This window comes from Molossus molossus, unplaced genomic scaffold (assembly GCF_014108415.1).
Source record: "Molossus molossus isolate mMolMol1 unplaced genomic scaffold, mMolMol1.p scaffold_m16_p_13, whole genome shotgun sequence".
NCBI classification, from domain to species: Eukaryota; Metazoa; Chordata; class Mammalia; order Chiroptera; family Molossidae; genus Molossus; species Molossus molossus.
The window spans coordinates 34057093-34069611 of record NW_023425348.1 but is presented as its reverse complement, the minus strand read 5'-3'; the positions used below and the strand labels follow the sequence as shown (position 1 = coordinate 34069611).

General features: G+C 37.9%; 1 protein-coding gene and 1 non-coding gene across 4 annotated transcripts in view; one reads left to right on the top strand and one right to left on the bottom strand.

The window, feature by feature from the left end:
• Positions 1–509: 509 nt before the first annotated feature.
• Positions 510–614, bottom strand: LOC118629118. The gene has a single exon (XR_004959366.1). It is a non-coding gene; the product is annotated as a U6 spliceosomal RNA (small nuclear RNA).
• Positions 615–2534: 1920 nt separating this feature from the next.
• Positions 2535–12519, top strand: part of EED (embryonic ectoderm development) — a 32144-nt gene continuing 22159 nt past the window's right edge. For all 3 annotated transcript variants that reach the window (XM_036258682.1, XM_036258681.1, XM_036258680.1), the window contains exons 1-4: positions 2535–3129; positions 7488–7640; positions 10046–10138; positions 11921–11986. In XM_036258682.1, the coding sequence (XP_036114575.1) occupies positions 3016–3129; positions 7488–7640; positions 10046–10138; positions 11921–11986 (426 nt within the window). In that variant the 5' untranslated portion in view covers positions 2535–3015. The remainder of the gene's footprint in view (positions 3130–7487; positions 7641–10045; positions 10139–11920; positions 11987–12519) is intronic.

Genomic DNA, 12519 nt, shown 5'->3' with positions numbered 1-12519 from the left:
TTAATATTAGCTAATTTCTATTTATTATCCCTGACTCATCAGAAAAATTTATATCCCTCCAAGTTTTAATAAAACTCCTTTAAAATCTTTTTGCTTTATTATGGATTAACACCCATGCTGAAAGGCATTATACTTCAATGTGGCTTTTATTCAAATGTTCAGCGCTTTTCTAATTTTATGACTAGTAGTTGATTCCTACTTCCCAGCTCCCACTCATCCCAGAAATGTAGATTAATTTGCTTTGGAAATGACTTAGTTGATTATCCTTTATTTGTAGAGCTATATTTCACAAATATCCTTTCAACAGAAAAGGAGAGTATGTTTATCTCTGTCTATGAAAATGCCATACCAAAGCACGTGTTACTTTTTCAGTGGCTGACACTATACCAGTCTCAACTGAGTAGTGCTGAGCAATGCCTGGCACATTATAAGAGTTCAACAAATACCTTCAATTAATATTATTAAGACCTGAACTTTAATATTTTTAAGGCTTTCTTTTTCTTTTCTTTTTTAATATGGAAAGGTTCACAAATTTGCGTGTCATCCTTGGGCAGGGGTAATGATAATATTCTCTGTATCATTCCAATTTTAGTATATGTGCTGCTGAAACAGCTTCCTTATTTTTCTTATCTTCATTGCAAAAACAATTTATGTGCCCTGCTTTTGTTTTACCTTCCTTTTCTCATTCTCAACTGATTTCTCTCCTTATCTCCCAAAATAAGAGTGACTTGCAATCTTCAGATAACAAAACAGAGAGAGATAATGACATTCTTTCTCCCTGTTAAGGCATCTTGCAAAAGTAATTCTGTACACTAGAATTTTACGGATGGGGCACTCTATACTGGTTATCCATTGGCAATGTAATGAGGTCTAAAAGAGGAAAAGAGAATATATACATATATATTATATATCATCCTCTACTCAGGAACACGCAGGCGTGGAGGAGAAAATTGAACTTATCTATGGGGATTTTGATCTGTGGCCCAGAGCAAGCAGAAACTTGGTGGAGAGTGGTTTAAGAGAAAGTGCGATGGGTGGAGGGTCTGAGGGTCTGCTCCGAGATTCTTTTGCGTGGATGTGGTGTGTTTGGGCCTTTGGGGCGAGTGTGGAGCTAAGTTTCAGTAGTTTAAAAGGCAAGTTAGAGGTTTTTCCGAGAAAGTTGGAAGGAGAAGCCTGCGTGTAATGGGCTTTTTAAAAGGAATTTAGGGACCATGTCACTCCTAGACCCTTACACACAGCTGAAAGAGAGGAGTACATTTTAACTTAAGGGGTTTTGGTGATTCTCTTAAAAGGAGGTTTTGTGCCCGCTCCTGCCCTGTGGGTGGAGATGGGGTATGCCCGCGGGTCAGTGAGCTTTTCTTGAGGAGCCGAATTGAGAGGGACATCTCCTGACTTGGAGGGGAAACCCACCCTTGAGGAAGAAATGAGAAGGGACGGGTACTCTTTTGATACTTTTGAAAGTTTTCACGAAGATAAAGGGGACAACCTGGAAAGGTGTAGGGAATGATAGTAGAGTTGGCTGTCTTTAAGGTGTGGGCTCATGGCCTCGCAAGTATTTGGTTATATATATCAAGCAAGTACTCATGAAATTTTAGGTCCCTTCCTATTTCATTTTTACAGTTTAGGACAGTGAAGCCCCCCAAACAAGTAGTGATAACCAAGTTCAAGTTCTACAAAGAAACAGGGTGTGTGTGTGGCTGTCATTTTCCTTTTCCTGATGCTCATTTAGTTTTGTGGCTAATGACCCATGTAACAAATCCACGAGGCTCACCAATGTATTTGGCATCTGTCAAGAACCTAGATATGGTAACATTTAGAGATAAACATTTTGGTGAGGTATAATCGTTTTGCTGCCTTCCCCTACAATTTTATATTATCTGGTGTGCCAAAAAATATTGTCCATCGTTTAAGTCTCAGTCTCATACATAGTTGGAGATAACCATGGGTTTTGGGCCTTGGCGTTGTTCAGGGCCTTGATGATTCTTTAACAGTTAAAAAGAGCACTTTGGACTGTAACTCATTGGAGGTCTGAAATCACTATAATTTTAGGATATTCCTACTTAACCTTTACCCAGTATTGGCACCAATTGGGTGAGGATAAGCATTCATCGCAATAAATATTCACCAAGAATTTAGGACGCAGCCATAAGCAAAGATTTGGTAGCGCTCTGAAACCCACCACGAGCTACGGAAACCCGATGAAGACCACCTGGTTCAGCAAACAAGACTTCGAAGAGGAGGGGCTTGGAATAGGCGGGTCCGAACAACCCAGCGCGAGAATACGCCCCAGCGCATGCGTACTTCTTAGTCGGTAACTTCCATTTGCTAGATGGGGGAGACAAGTGGAAATCAGCTTACAGTTTTTGAATTTCTATTTTTAACCAAAAATTAAATTGTGAACAGTATCATGAATAATTTGAGAGCCTTATACTCCGAGTTCAAAATTAAGAACATTTGGCATACATCGCTAACGTAAGAGGTTACTTCTTGCACCTTCCCCGTCCCCTGGGACATTGGTGGTTTAGTCCATTCCACAGACTTTCGAGTCCTTGCAGCGAGTCGGTGATCGAAGGATTGGGCCAATTGCGACTGAAACGTCTTTGGAAGAAGGAAGAGGGTGCAGGAGCATCCTTTCGAGTTCCGCCTCTCCTTTTTCGAGGCGGTGGTGGGGAAGGGGGACATACGAAATACTGCTCTCGAAAGCCAACGGATCACGTCTCTCCGTGCAAACTGCCCGGAGGGCGGCGGGAAAAGACCAAGACGGGAGAAGGGAGAAGGAAGGAGGCAGGAAGCCGCGCGGGAGGGCGCGCGCGCGCGCGCCCCTTTTACAGCAGTGTGGCGGGGTCTCACGCACGCCCGCCTCGGCGGCTGGGCGCGGTTTGCGACAGTGGGGGAAGCGGTGGAGGTGGCGGCGGCAGTGGCAACTTTGCGGCAAGCTCTGGCCGGGCTTGCTTGACGGCGGTGTGGCGGAGGCCCCGCCCTAGGCGGCAGGAACCTGGAGGGAGGCGGAGGAATATGTCCGAGAGGGAAGTGTCGACAGCCCCGGCGGGAACAGACATGCCTGCGGCCAAGAAGCAGAAGCTGAGCAGCGACGAAAACAGCAACCCAGACCTCTCTGGAGACGAGAATGTGAGTGGAACTCTGAGTGGTTCCGATGGGACTCGAGTGAAAGTTTTAAATTTTTTTTATACTGTGGGAGCGGGGGCGGGCGCCTGTGGGGGGAGGGAGAGATGTCACCCTCTACCCAGGAAAACGCGGGCGTGGAGGAGAAAATCGAACATGTCGCTGTGGGGATTTTGATGTGGGGCCGAGAGCAAGCAGAAACTTGGCGGAGAGTGGTTTAAGAGAGAGCGCGGGGGGCGGAGGGTCTCGGGGTCCTTTCGCGTGGATGTGGTGTGTTTGGGCCTTTGGGGCATTTGGGGCGAGTGCGGAGCTGAGATTCCGGTAGTTTAAAAGGCAAGGTAGAGGTTTTTCGAGAAAGTTGGAAGGAGAAGCCAGCGTGTTATGGACTCTTTTAAAGGAATGTAGGACCGTGTAACTCCTGGACCCTTACACAGCCGGGTGGGAGGAGTACATCTTAACTTAAGGGGTTTCGGCGATTCCCCTAAAAGGGGGTTTTGTGCCCGCTCCTGCCCTGTGGGTGGAGATGGGGTATGCCGGCCGGCCGGCCAGCTTTACTTGAGGAGGAGCCGAATTGAGAGGGTTGTCTCCTGACTTGGAGGGGAAACCCACCCTTGAGGAAGGAATGAGACGGGACGGTTACTCCTTTGAAAGTTTTAATAAGATAAAGGGGACAACCTGGAAGATTGTAGGGAACGGTCGTCGAGTTGGCTGTATTTAAGGTGTGGGCTCATGGCCTCGCACGTGTTTGGTTTTTGGAACTAGATTAAGGAAAAAAAACACCTGAAATGGATCTTGGTAATCATCTTGTTCCAACTGTGCGTAGGTGAGATGCCAGTAATAACCGAATTGACATTAATTTTCAGTTCCTGTTTTACTGTATCCAAGAAGGTCTGCAAAACGTCTTGGCAATTTATTTAAAGATATTACTCCAAAATGCGAACCCCTTTTCGTAATATATGGCAATAGCATCGGAATGTCTTTTTTTTTATCCTCACCAAGGACATTTTTGCATCCATCCTCAGATAGAGGAGGAGGAAACATCGAAGTGAGAAAGAGACATGTACTCTTTGCGGCCCGCAGGACCCCGACAGGGGCGGGGACAAACTGCAACCGAGGTACCGTGCCCTTAGCAGGAACCCAACCCAGGACTCTGGTCCACAGGCCGAGGCTCTAACCGCTGAGCCAAACCGGCCAGGGCCAGAATATCTTTTTTAAATCTGTGAAGTGTTACAGGAGGGCAGTGTAAGTTCTTCATTTTTTCATTTGGCTAGTTTTAGGAATAAATATAACATTTTACAGATCCATTTCTTAAATTCTACATCACTGATTGAAGCATGTATGTGGATGGCATGGCGTCATGCCCAAAATTTTCACTGAAGAGATGGGAAAAGAACTCTTTTTTGCAGATAGAAGATTTTCAGGGGATTGTCAGTGGGGTTTGGACTTGAAGTATCTGGAAAGCTTAAGTTTGGAATGCTGCTTTAAATCTTTTGTTTGTTTGGAATGCTGTTTTAAATCTTTTGTTTGTCTTCTCAGTCTTGTTACATATATACTGAATAAATAAGACTTCTGACTTTTCCATTCCAGTCCTTGGAGCCTGTTTTATTTCTGCCTTCTCTTAAATTTCTTTAGGCAGAATAGGTTAGTAATAGGAGCACAGGCATTATCCAAATGTTAGATTAAATTTTTCACTCTACTGCTTACTGGTTGCATGACCTGTTTGCTTCAGTTTCTTATCTTATAAATGGAGATAATAATGGCATTTACCTCTAGGGCCATTTGTAAGGATTAAGTGAAGTAGTATAGGTAAAGTGCTTAAAACAACACCTGAGTAAGTACTATTCAGGTGTTATTTCATTACTATTACTTATTTTGTGATCACATAGTATAAACTTGTGTTTCTGATCATTCCACATACTAAATAATCAGGCAGAAATGTAATGAAAATAACTATAATTTATTTAGACTGAGAAAGATTTCAGGTGACCAAATAAATTGAAAGTTTACTTTCTTTTTTCGCAGACTCTTGTTATATACTTGGTGCATTATAAAGCTATTCACAACCAGATGACTGGATTAAGCCTTTGTTTTGGTTCCTCCATCTGGATGGGGACTTGAACCTTTATTGTTGTCTTGGGCACCTTATTGAATCCTGTGAAGCCTTCTCAGAATAACATTTTTCAAATGTGCAAAATGCAGTGAAAAGGTTACAAACAAAATCTTTGATAAAATTATAAAATGTTATAAAATATTTTTGTGATTTGTTTTAATAAAGTACTGTAGATTAAGAAATATTTGTAATCAAATCAAACCATGAACATTTTTCTGTCACAGACACTAATAGCATTATATTCTACCACACCTGTTTTTGCAGGAATTTCTCACTTTTATTTTTTTTAATTGAATTTATTGGGGTGACATTGGTTAATAAAACCATACCAATTTCAAGTGTACAATTCAAAACATCTGCACACTGCATTATGCACCTATCATCCAAAGCAAAGTTGCTTTCCATCCCCCTTTTAGCCTCCCTATACCCACTTGCCCCTAATCCCACTTGCCCCTTTCCAAGCTCTGACTCTCACCACACTTATCTGTGTCTATGTATTATATTTTCTTAAGGGCTTCTTTTTTAAATTGAATATTAGGGAGAGAGAAAGAGAAACATCAATTTGTTATTCCACTTATTTATGCTTCATTGGTTGCTTCTTGTATATACCCTTATAGATCAAATCTGCAATCTTGGTTTATGGGGATGACCCTACCTGTATTGTATTTTTGCCGAAATATTAAGTAACCACAAATCCAAATGTGTATTAAGTGTTTCAGGGCATTAAGTGTTTCTTTTTTTTTTTTTTAGTTCACAGGCCCTCTGAATTTATCCAAGGACCCCAGATTTAGGACATCGGTTAAGGGGAAACAGTAAGGGAAGGGTATAGAGACCCCTGTATAAAAATGAGTTTAGAAAAAGCTAACAAGGTCAGTGATTTTACTCTTGAGGAAGCTGAATAATGACAAGAAGGCCAAAAGCAAGTGGAGAAAGAAGGGTGTTTTTTGGGTTAGGGGGTACGTGCTCCTAGCAGGAACCAAACCCCGGACTCTGGTCCGCAGGCTGAAGCTCCAACCACTGAGCCAAACTGGCCAGGGCTACCTTTCTGTTTTTAAGTGAACTTTTAGTATACTTTTTGTCACTCTAGTTAATTTTAACCTTTATAACATAAAGCCAGTTTTAGGAAGCAATAATTTAGAAATAGCCCCTAAGGCAATGAGTGGTTCCTACACTGTGTTCATAGATGTTAATAGGCACTCCATGAAAAAAGGTTTCCTCTGGAATTTATTTAGTTTAACTACTGCCCTAAAGTGATAGGTTTAAATAAATCTCTGTAACTAAGAACACATTGTAATATGTAATTAAAGGAGGTAGCAAAATCCCCTTCTGAGATTAGAGGCCCATTTTAATGTATCTTGTGGATTGGAGATTAGGTATAAATTAGGTTTTCTGCTGCCAGTTCTACATTTGGAAGGGATTTACTTTATAGAGTTTCTGGATTTCTAGCATACAGGGTGGAGCAAAAGTGGATGTACTGTTGTTTGTATGGAAAATAATACAGTCGCTAGTAAGTAATAATACAAGAATAAACTGCATAGTCACAACTGTACACCTACTCTCGCTCCACCCTGTATTTATGAGTATTGTTATTTTAGAGCTATGAGTCAAATTTTAGTTGTACAGAATATGTAGGACTTTTAAAAACGTTGAATGCTTTGTGTTATAAATAAGCATAATTTGAATGATAATAGGATTTAGGCAACTACATCTAAAGTCGGAAGCACTAACTTTCTTCCTCAAATGCCCCCCCCCCCAATGCTTCAATCTGACCAGCACGCAAACAAAATATTACAAATTATATTAGAATAGATTCTAAATTATAAGACATGCAGTTAAGTCAGATTTAGGAGTCACAGCTTTGGGTTTGAATCCCAGAAACTACTATGCAAAAGACTATTTGAGGCGCTCTCTCTTTTTAAAATTTTCTACTTAGGCTCTCTTACACTTTGTATCTAATAGTATCTTCTGTGGAGATCTATAAAGGATCAGTGTGTTATTAAAGGTATTATTACTGCTTTTCTGATTAACATTTTTTTTGGTTTGTATTTTTGCCGAAATATTAAGTAACCACAAATCCAAATGTGTAGCTGGTTTGATTTTTATCCTTTGAAGATAGGAACAAAATTTTCCATTGCTTGCAGAATTTATTAGTTATTTCTTTTGGGTGATTCAGTAGCTGCCCAGTAAAAAGTCATTTGCTGCTGAAGTACAATATTGCTGTTTTATGTAATTTTTTCTAACTTACTGCTTACAGGATGATGCTGTCAGTATAGAAAGTGGTACAAACACTGAACGCCCTGATACACCTACAAATACACCAAATGCGCCTGGAAGGAAAAGCTGGGGAAAGGGAAAATGGAAGTCAAAGAAATGCAAATATTCATTCAAATGTGTAAATAGTCTCAAGGTATGTGCAGAAAGACAAATGCTGAATGCTAGACTGCAGAATTATTTCTCAGTGGTAAATATTTTATGCTCAATATACTCTGTCAAATTAAAAATGTTGAAAATGTTTTTAAATTACAGTACTTTGAAATTTTGTTTTTGTGGTGCATACTACATAGTTATTATAATTCATTTCACATTTATTTAGCTTTTCTGTTTTGTATTAAATGTGTAATACCTAGTACTGCAGGTTGGAATTTCTTTCCCCCTTTTTTTTGATCCTCACCTGAGGATTTTTTTTTTTCTATTTATCTTCAGATAGAGTGGGAGGAAGAGAGAGGGAGAGAAAGAGAGAGAGAGAAACATCGACGTGAGAGGGACACATCGACTGGTGGCCTCCCACGCAACCCTGACCAGGGCCGGGGACGAACTGCAACCAAGGTAGGTGCCTTTTATCAGAATTGAACCCATGACTTACTGGTCCGTGGGCCATCGCTCTACCGCTGACCAAACCAGCCAGGGCTAGGCTGGATTTTCTTTATTGTTTGTAGTTAAATAAAAGGTTTTGGAAAATGTGTTTGGATAAAACTTTAAAGTACAAGCCACTGCCAAAATACCTATTACTAAAAAGAATTAAATGTGACTCATTAACTTTGAGCCAGCATAAATGGAAATAGATATCGTAGTTTCTACAGTTTAAAACAATTTAACTCCTTTGTTTTATTTGTAATGTTTTTCAAAGATAAAGATATAAATTAAAATTTTTTTGACTGTTCAGTATATGTAGAAAACAAGTGGTTGGGGTTATTGAAATTACTGCTTTCTGAATAGTGCCTTTTTTATTTTTGGTACACGTCCCTAGTGGGAACCGAACCCAAGGACACTGGTCCACAGGCCGATGCTCCAACCGCTAAGCCAAACCGGCCAGGGCTCAATAATGCTTTTATTTATAAAAGGGATTAATGGTATTTATTTACATGTATTCAGTTTTGTTTTAAATTGGGGGATACTCTTATGCTAAGCAGAAATATGCATTACATTATCTTATGTAAGTTAGAATCTTTTCTAAATATCTAAATATTCTTTCAGTAAAGCCTTCAGAAAGCGTAAATGACTATGGCTATGTGGAAATTATATTTCAGTGTAGCACAATTTATTGCTCAGTGTGTGTCAAATTACACTGTGTTAAGGAGGGAGATTAATCTCAGCATATATTTTTTTAAAAGGTAAAGTGTCCATTATAGTTTCATGTTACTATTAGTTCTATCAACCTGTTTTGTTTTTGTTTTTATTTATTTTTTAAATCCTCACCCGAGGATATTTTTCCATAGTTTTTTTAGATAAAGTGCGAGGGAGAGAGAGAGAGATAATGTGAGAGAGACAAATGGATTGGTTGCCTCCAGAACGGCTCTTTGTTGGTGATATAACCTGCAGCTGAATTACATACCCTTGACTGGGAATCGAACCCAAGACTCTTTGGTTTGCAGGCTGATGCTGTAACAGCAGAGCCAAACCGGTCTGGGCTCAAACTGTTTTTAGATAGTGTGTCTGGAAAGTTGTTTTAACTGTCAGTGAAATATTTTGATTAAATATTTCAAAGCTTAAAGCTGTAGTTTTTTAAAGGATAAGAAATGAAAGTTGTTAGACTTTAAACATGCCTTAAAGTGACTATGAAAGTTACTGTTAAATGCCAAGAGATTGCCAGTAAAATCCTGAGACTGAAAAATAACTCTTTGAACAAAAGTGAACACTTTTTTTTTTTTTACACACCTCTTTATAGCCAGCCTCCTGTTAACTGAAGTTATAGTCCATGGCCTCCCTTGGCCCCCACTATTCAATTACCATACTTGTTTATTATAAAACTTGGGATGGTTTTTTATTAGGACCCAAATTCAAGGTTATTTAAAATTGTTTATATCGCAGTAATAGAAAGCAATGATTTTAGTGGAGTCTGATAATGTTCCATTTTACAAGGGAAAAATTAAGCCTAATAAAGTTCAGTGAGTGCTAGGGAAGCTGTAGCAACTCTTAGGTCATTTGTTAGTTGCCAATTTCAGAAAAATAAATTGTATCTTTGTGTCCTGAGAAATGCTCTGCCATAATTATTCAGTTTGTTTTGATTCAGAAAAATATAGTTGGGTATAAGAAAATAGAAGGAAGGTATCAAAGTATTGTCTTAGATAAATGCTTGTTACTAACTTCTGATTTAAGTCTTTGATTGTTAAAAAACTTTATCGTATACCAATATTTTTCAGTGTGAAAACTGTACAAATAGATGTTTTTAGAGTCAAAAGTCAGTTTATATGTGATATTATGAAATAGTAGCTTCCATTTTGGAAAAAGGTTATAAAGAGAATGGTCAGTTTACTACCAGTTTGGTTTCTTTAAAAAAATACTGATTTTTCTTATTTCATGATTATTTTGTAGGAAGATCATAGTCAACCATTGTTTGGAGTTCAGTTTAACTGGCACAGCAAAGAAGGAGATCCGCTAGTGTTTGCAACTGTAGGAAGCAACAGAGTGAGTGTTAAGGGATCTGTTTGGTATTTGGTTTATTAGATTCTGGTGTTAATATAATTTTGTACTATTTCTTTTATGTAAAAATGAAGCATTCCACAAGTTGTCTGATTAAACCTAATATTCATGATTGAATATACCCCTTTACCTCACATATTACCCTAATTGTTCACAAAACAGGTTTCTGTTTCTATTTTGTCTTAATAATTTGTTTTGAGTGGTTGAAAGAATTGATGATGTTCTTTTGGAAGTGATTTTTAACAGTTTATCATTCTGATTCAGTGATTTCTTAAAAATAAATGTAATTAGTGCCTTTCTATAAACGCAAAGCATAAATCCAGTTGATATATATAATAGTTACTGAAAGTATTTTAATTATTTTCAGTAAACATTTGTTTGATGTGTTATTATTTAAGGAAGCCAAGAGTATCTTGAATTTATAGAAGTACATGGTAAAAACCATGCTGGGCACGTTTTTGATGTAAAGCATTATTTATCTTTTTAGCTGAACCATGGGCTGAACATGTGGATTGTAAAGATGTATTCATTTATTACATTTACTTCTAAATAAGTGAAGAACAGGAAGATTCCCTAGTACTTTCTAGAGAGTCTCCAGAGTTTTCTATTAAATTGAAATCTCTTAAGGGAACATTGTTCTCCTAAGTCTTTATTAGGTAACAACATTCAGGGTACTCATTAATACTGTAGTAGGAGTTTGGAAGAATAATAAAGAAAAAGACTGGCATATTTAGAACAGAAAGATGGAGGAAATAAACTAGTTGAATATGGGTTGACAACAAATACAAGTCACTCTAACTTCAGCTCAAGGTGGGAAGTGAGGTGAATCTCAGAAAAGTTGCATAAGTTATTTTACTTAAGTGAAATAAAAACTATGCTTCTTTAGTAATTGTGCTAAACTTCTTAAAAGAAATAAAAGAATATGCTTTTTAATGCACATTGTTTCCTATTGTCTGTGGTGCATTTTTTTTGTTTTGTTTTATGGTGCATTTGTAAGCATAATTTCTGATTGTCTAATGGCCACTGTAATGAGACAATATCCTCAGACCAAAAGTGGAAGCAGAATTGTCAGAATATAATAATTTATTATAGGGTAATTTAGTTATGGGAAGTAAGGGCCTGAGTTGACAGACTGCCCAATAGTTTTGCACAAATTCTCCGCTAAAGACTCCTGTTTCTGTGCTTTTTTAATGATAAAACTCAGGTACTGTTGATTGGCAAGACAAAGGGACAAAGAATGCAGTAGTGCCAGGGCCCATACTTCCTGGTGGTCAGTATGTACTATCACCAGTTTGATATTCATACTTGCCATTAGTAACAAAAATATTATGGTTACATTTTAGGGAACACAATCACTAATTAGAAGGCTTTCATATGCTTACTAAGGACAATGAGGTTGGTCAAAGGTCATAGCATGAAAGGATATAAAAGGATACATATGTATCTATATACTTATATTTGTTTTCTGGGTTTTTTCTTTTTTTAGTTTATTAGGGTGACATTGGTTCACAAAATGTTTTGTTTCTTAGTGTTGGTATTCTGTTCTCAATAAAAATTAACCTGATAACAAAGGAGTTACTATTAACAATATTTAATGTATTCTGGAAATTATGTAATATCTTAGACTTTTAATGGTTTTCTTAAAGGAGCTATTTTAAAGCAAATTTCTATGATATTTTAAAGGTACAGTTGTAACTAAAATATGCTTGAAAGCTAAAGAATGTTTCTGTATTTGAGATAAAATTTACTGTATTTTGTTTTCATTAGGTTACTTTATATGAATGTCACTCCCAAGGAGAAATCCGGCTATTGCAATCCTATGTAGATGCTGATGTATCCTTTCCTGAGTTTTTAATATCTTTAGCTAAAGAAATTGACTTTCATAAGTACACTAAAACTTTTCTAAATTCATTAGTTTCCTACAGTTATATTGTTCTTTCTTAACCTTAACCAGTGTTGTTCCTTCACTACCACCCAAGAGATTTCTGGTATCTAGTTACCTAGTTTTCCTGATCCCTAGAAATCCATTGTAGGCATGTGACTGGAAATGTTTATTGGAAATCCAGTAATAGAAAATGATCAGAGTAGCTAAAACCTTTTTTTTTTTTAAACCTTGCCTAGAATTTTGTCGTTTTAAAGTATTGATGAATTTGGGATGATCTGAAGCTAGGACTGGCAGTCGTCATACTAAGTATTTGGTCAACAAAGCCCAAAGGTAAAAAAGCACATGCCCAACTTTGTTTAGGAGATAAAATATTGCAAAACATGGGTTCATAAAGATAAAGATTAAAAAAGCCAAAAGCTCGGTGATGAGATGTTCTTTCCGATCCAGTTTGAAAAGCTTAGCAAACAAAAAAAGATAAGGA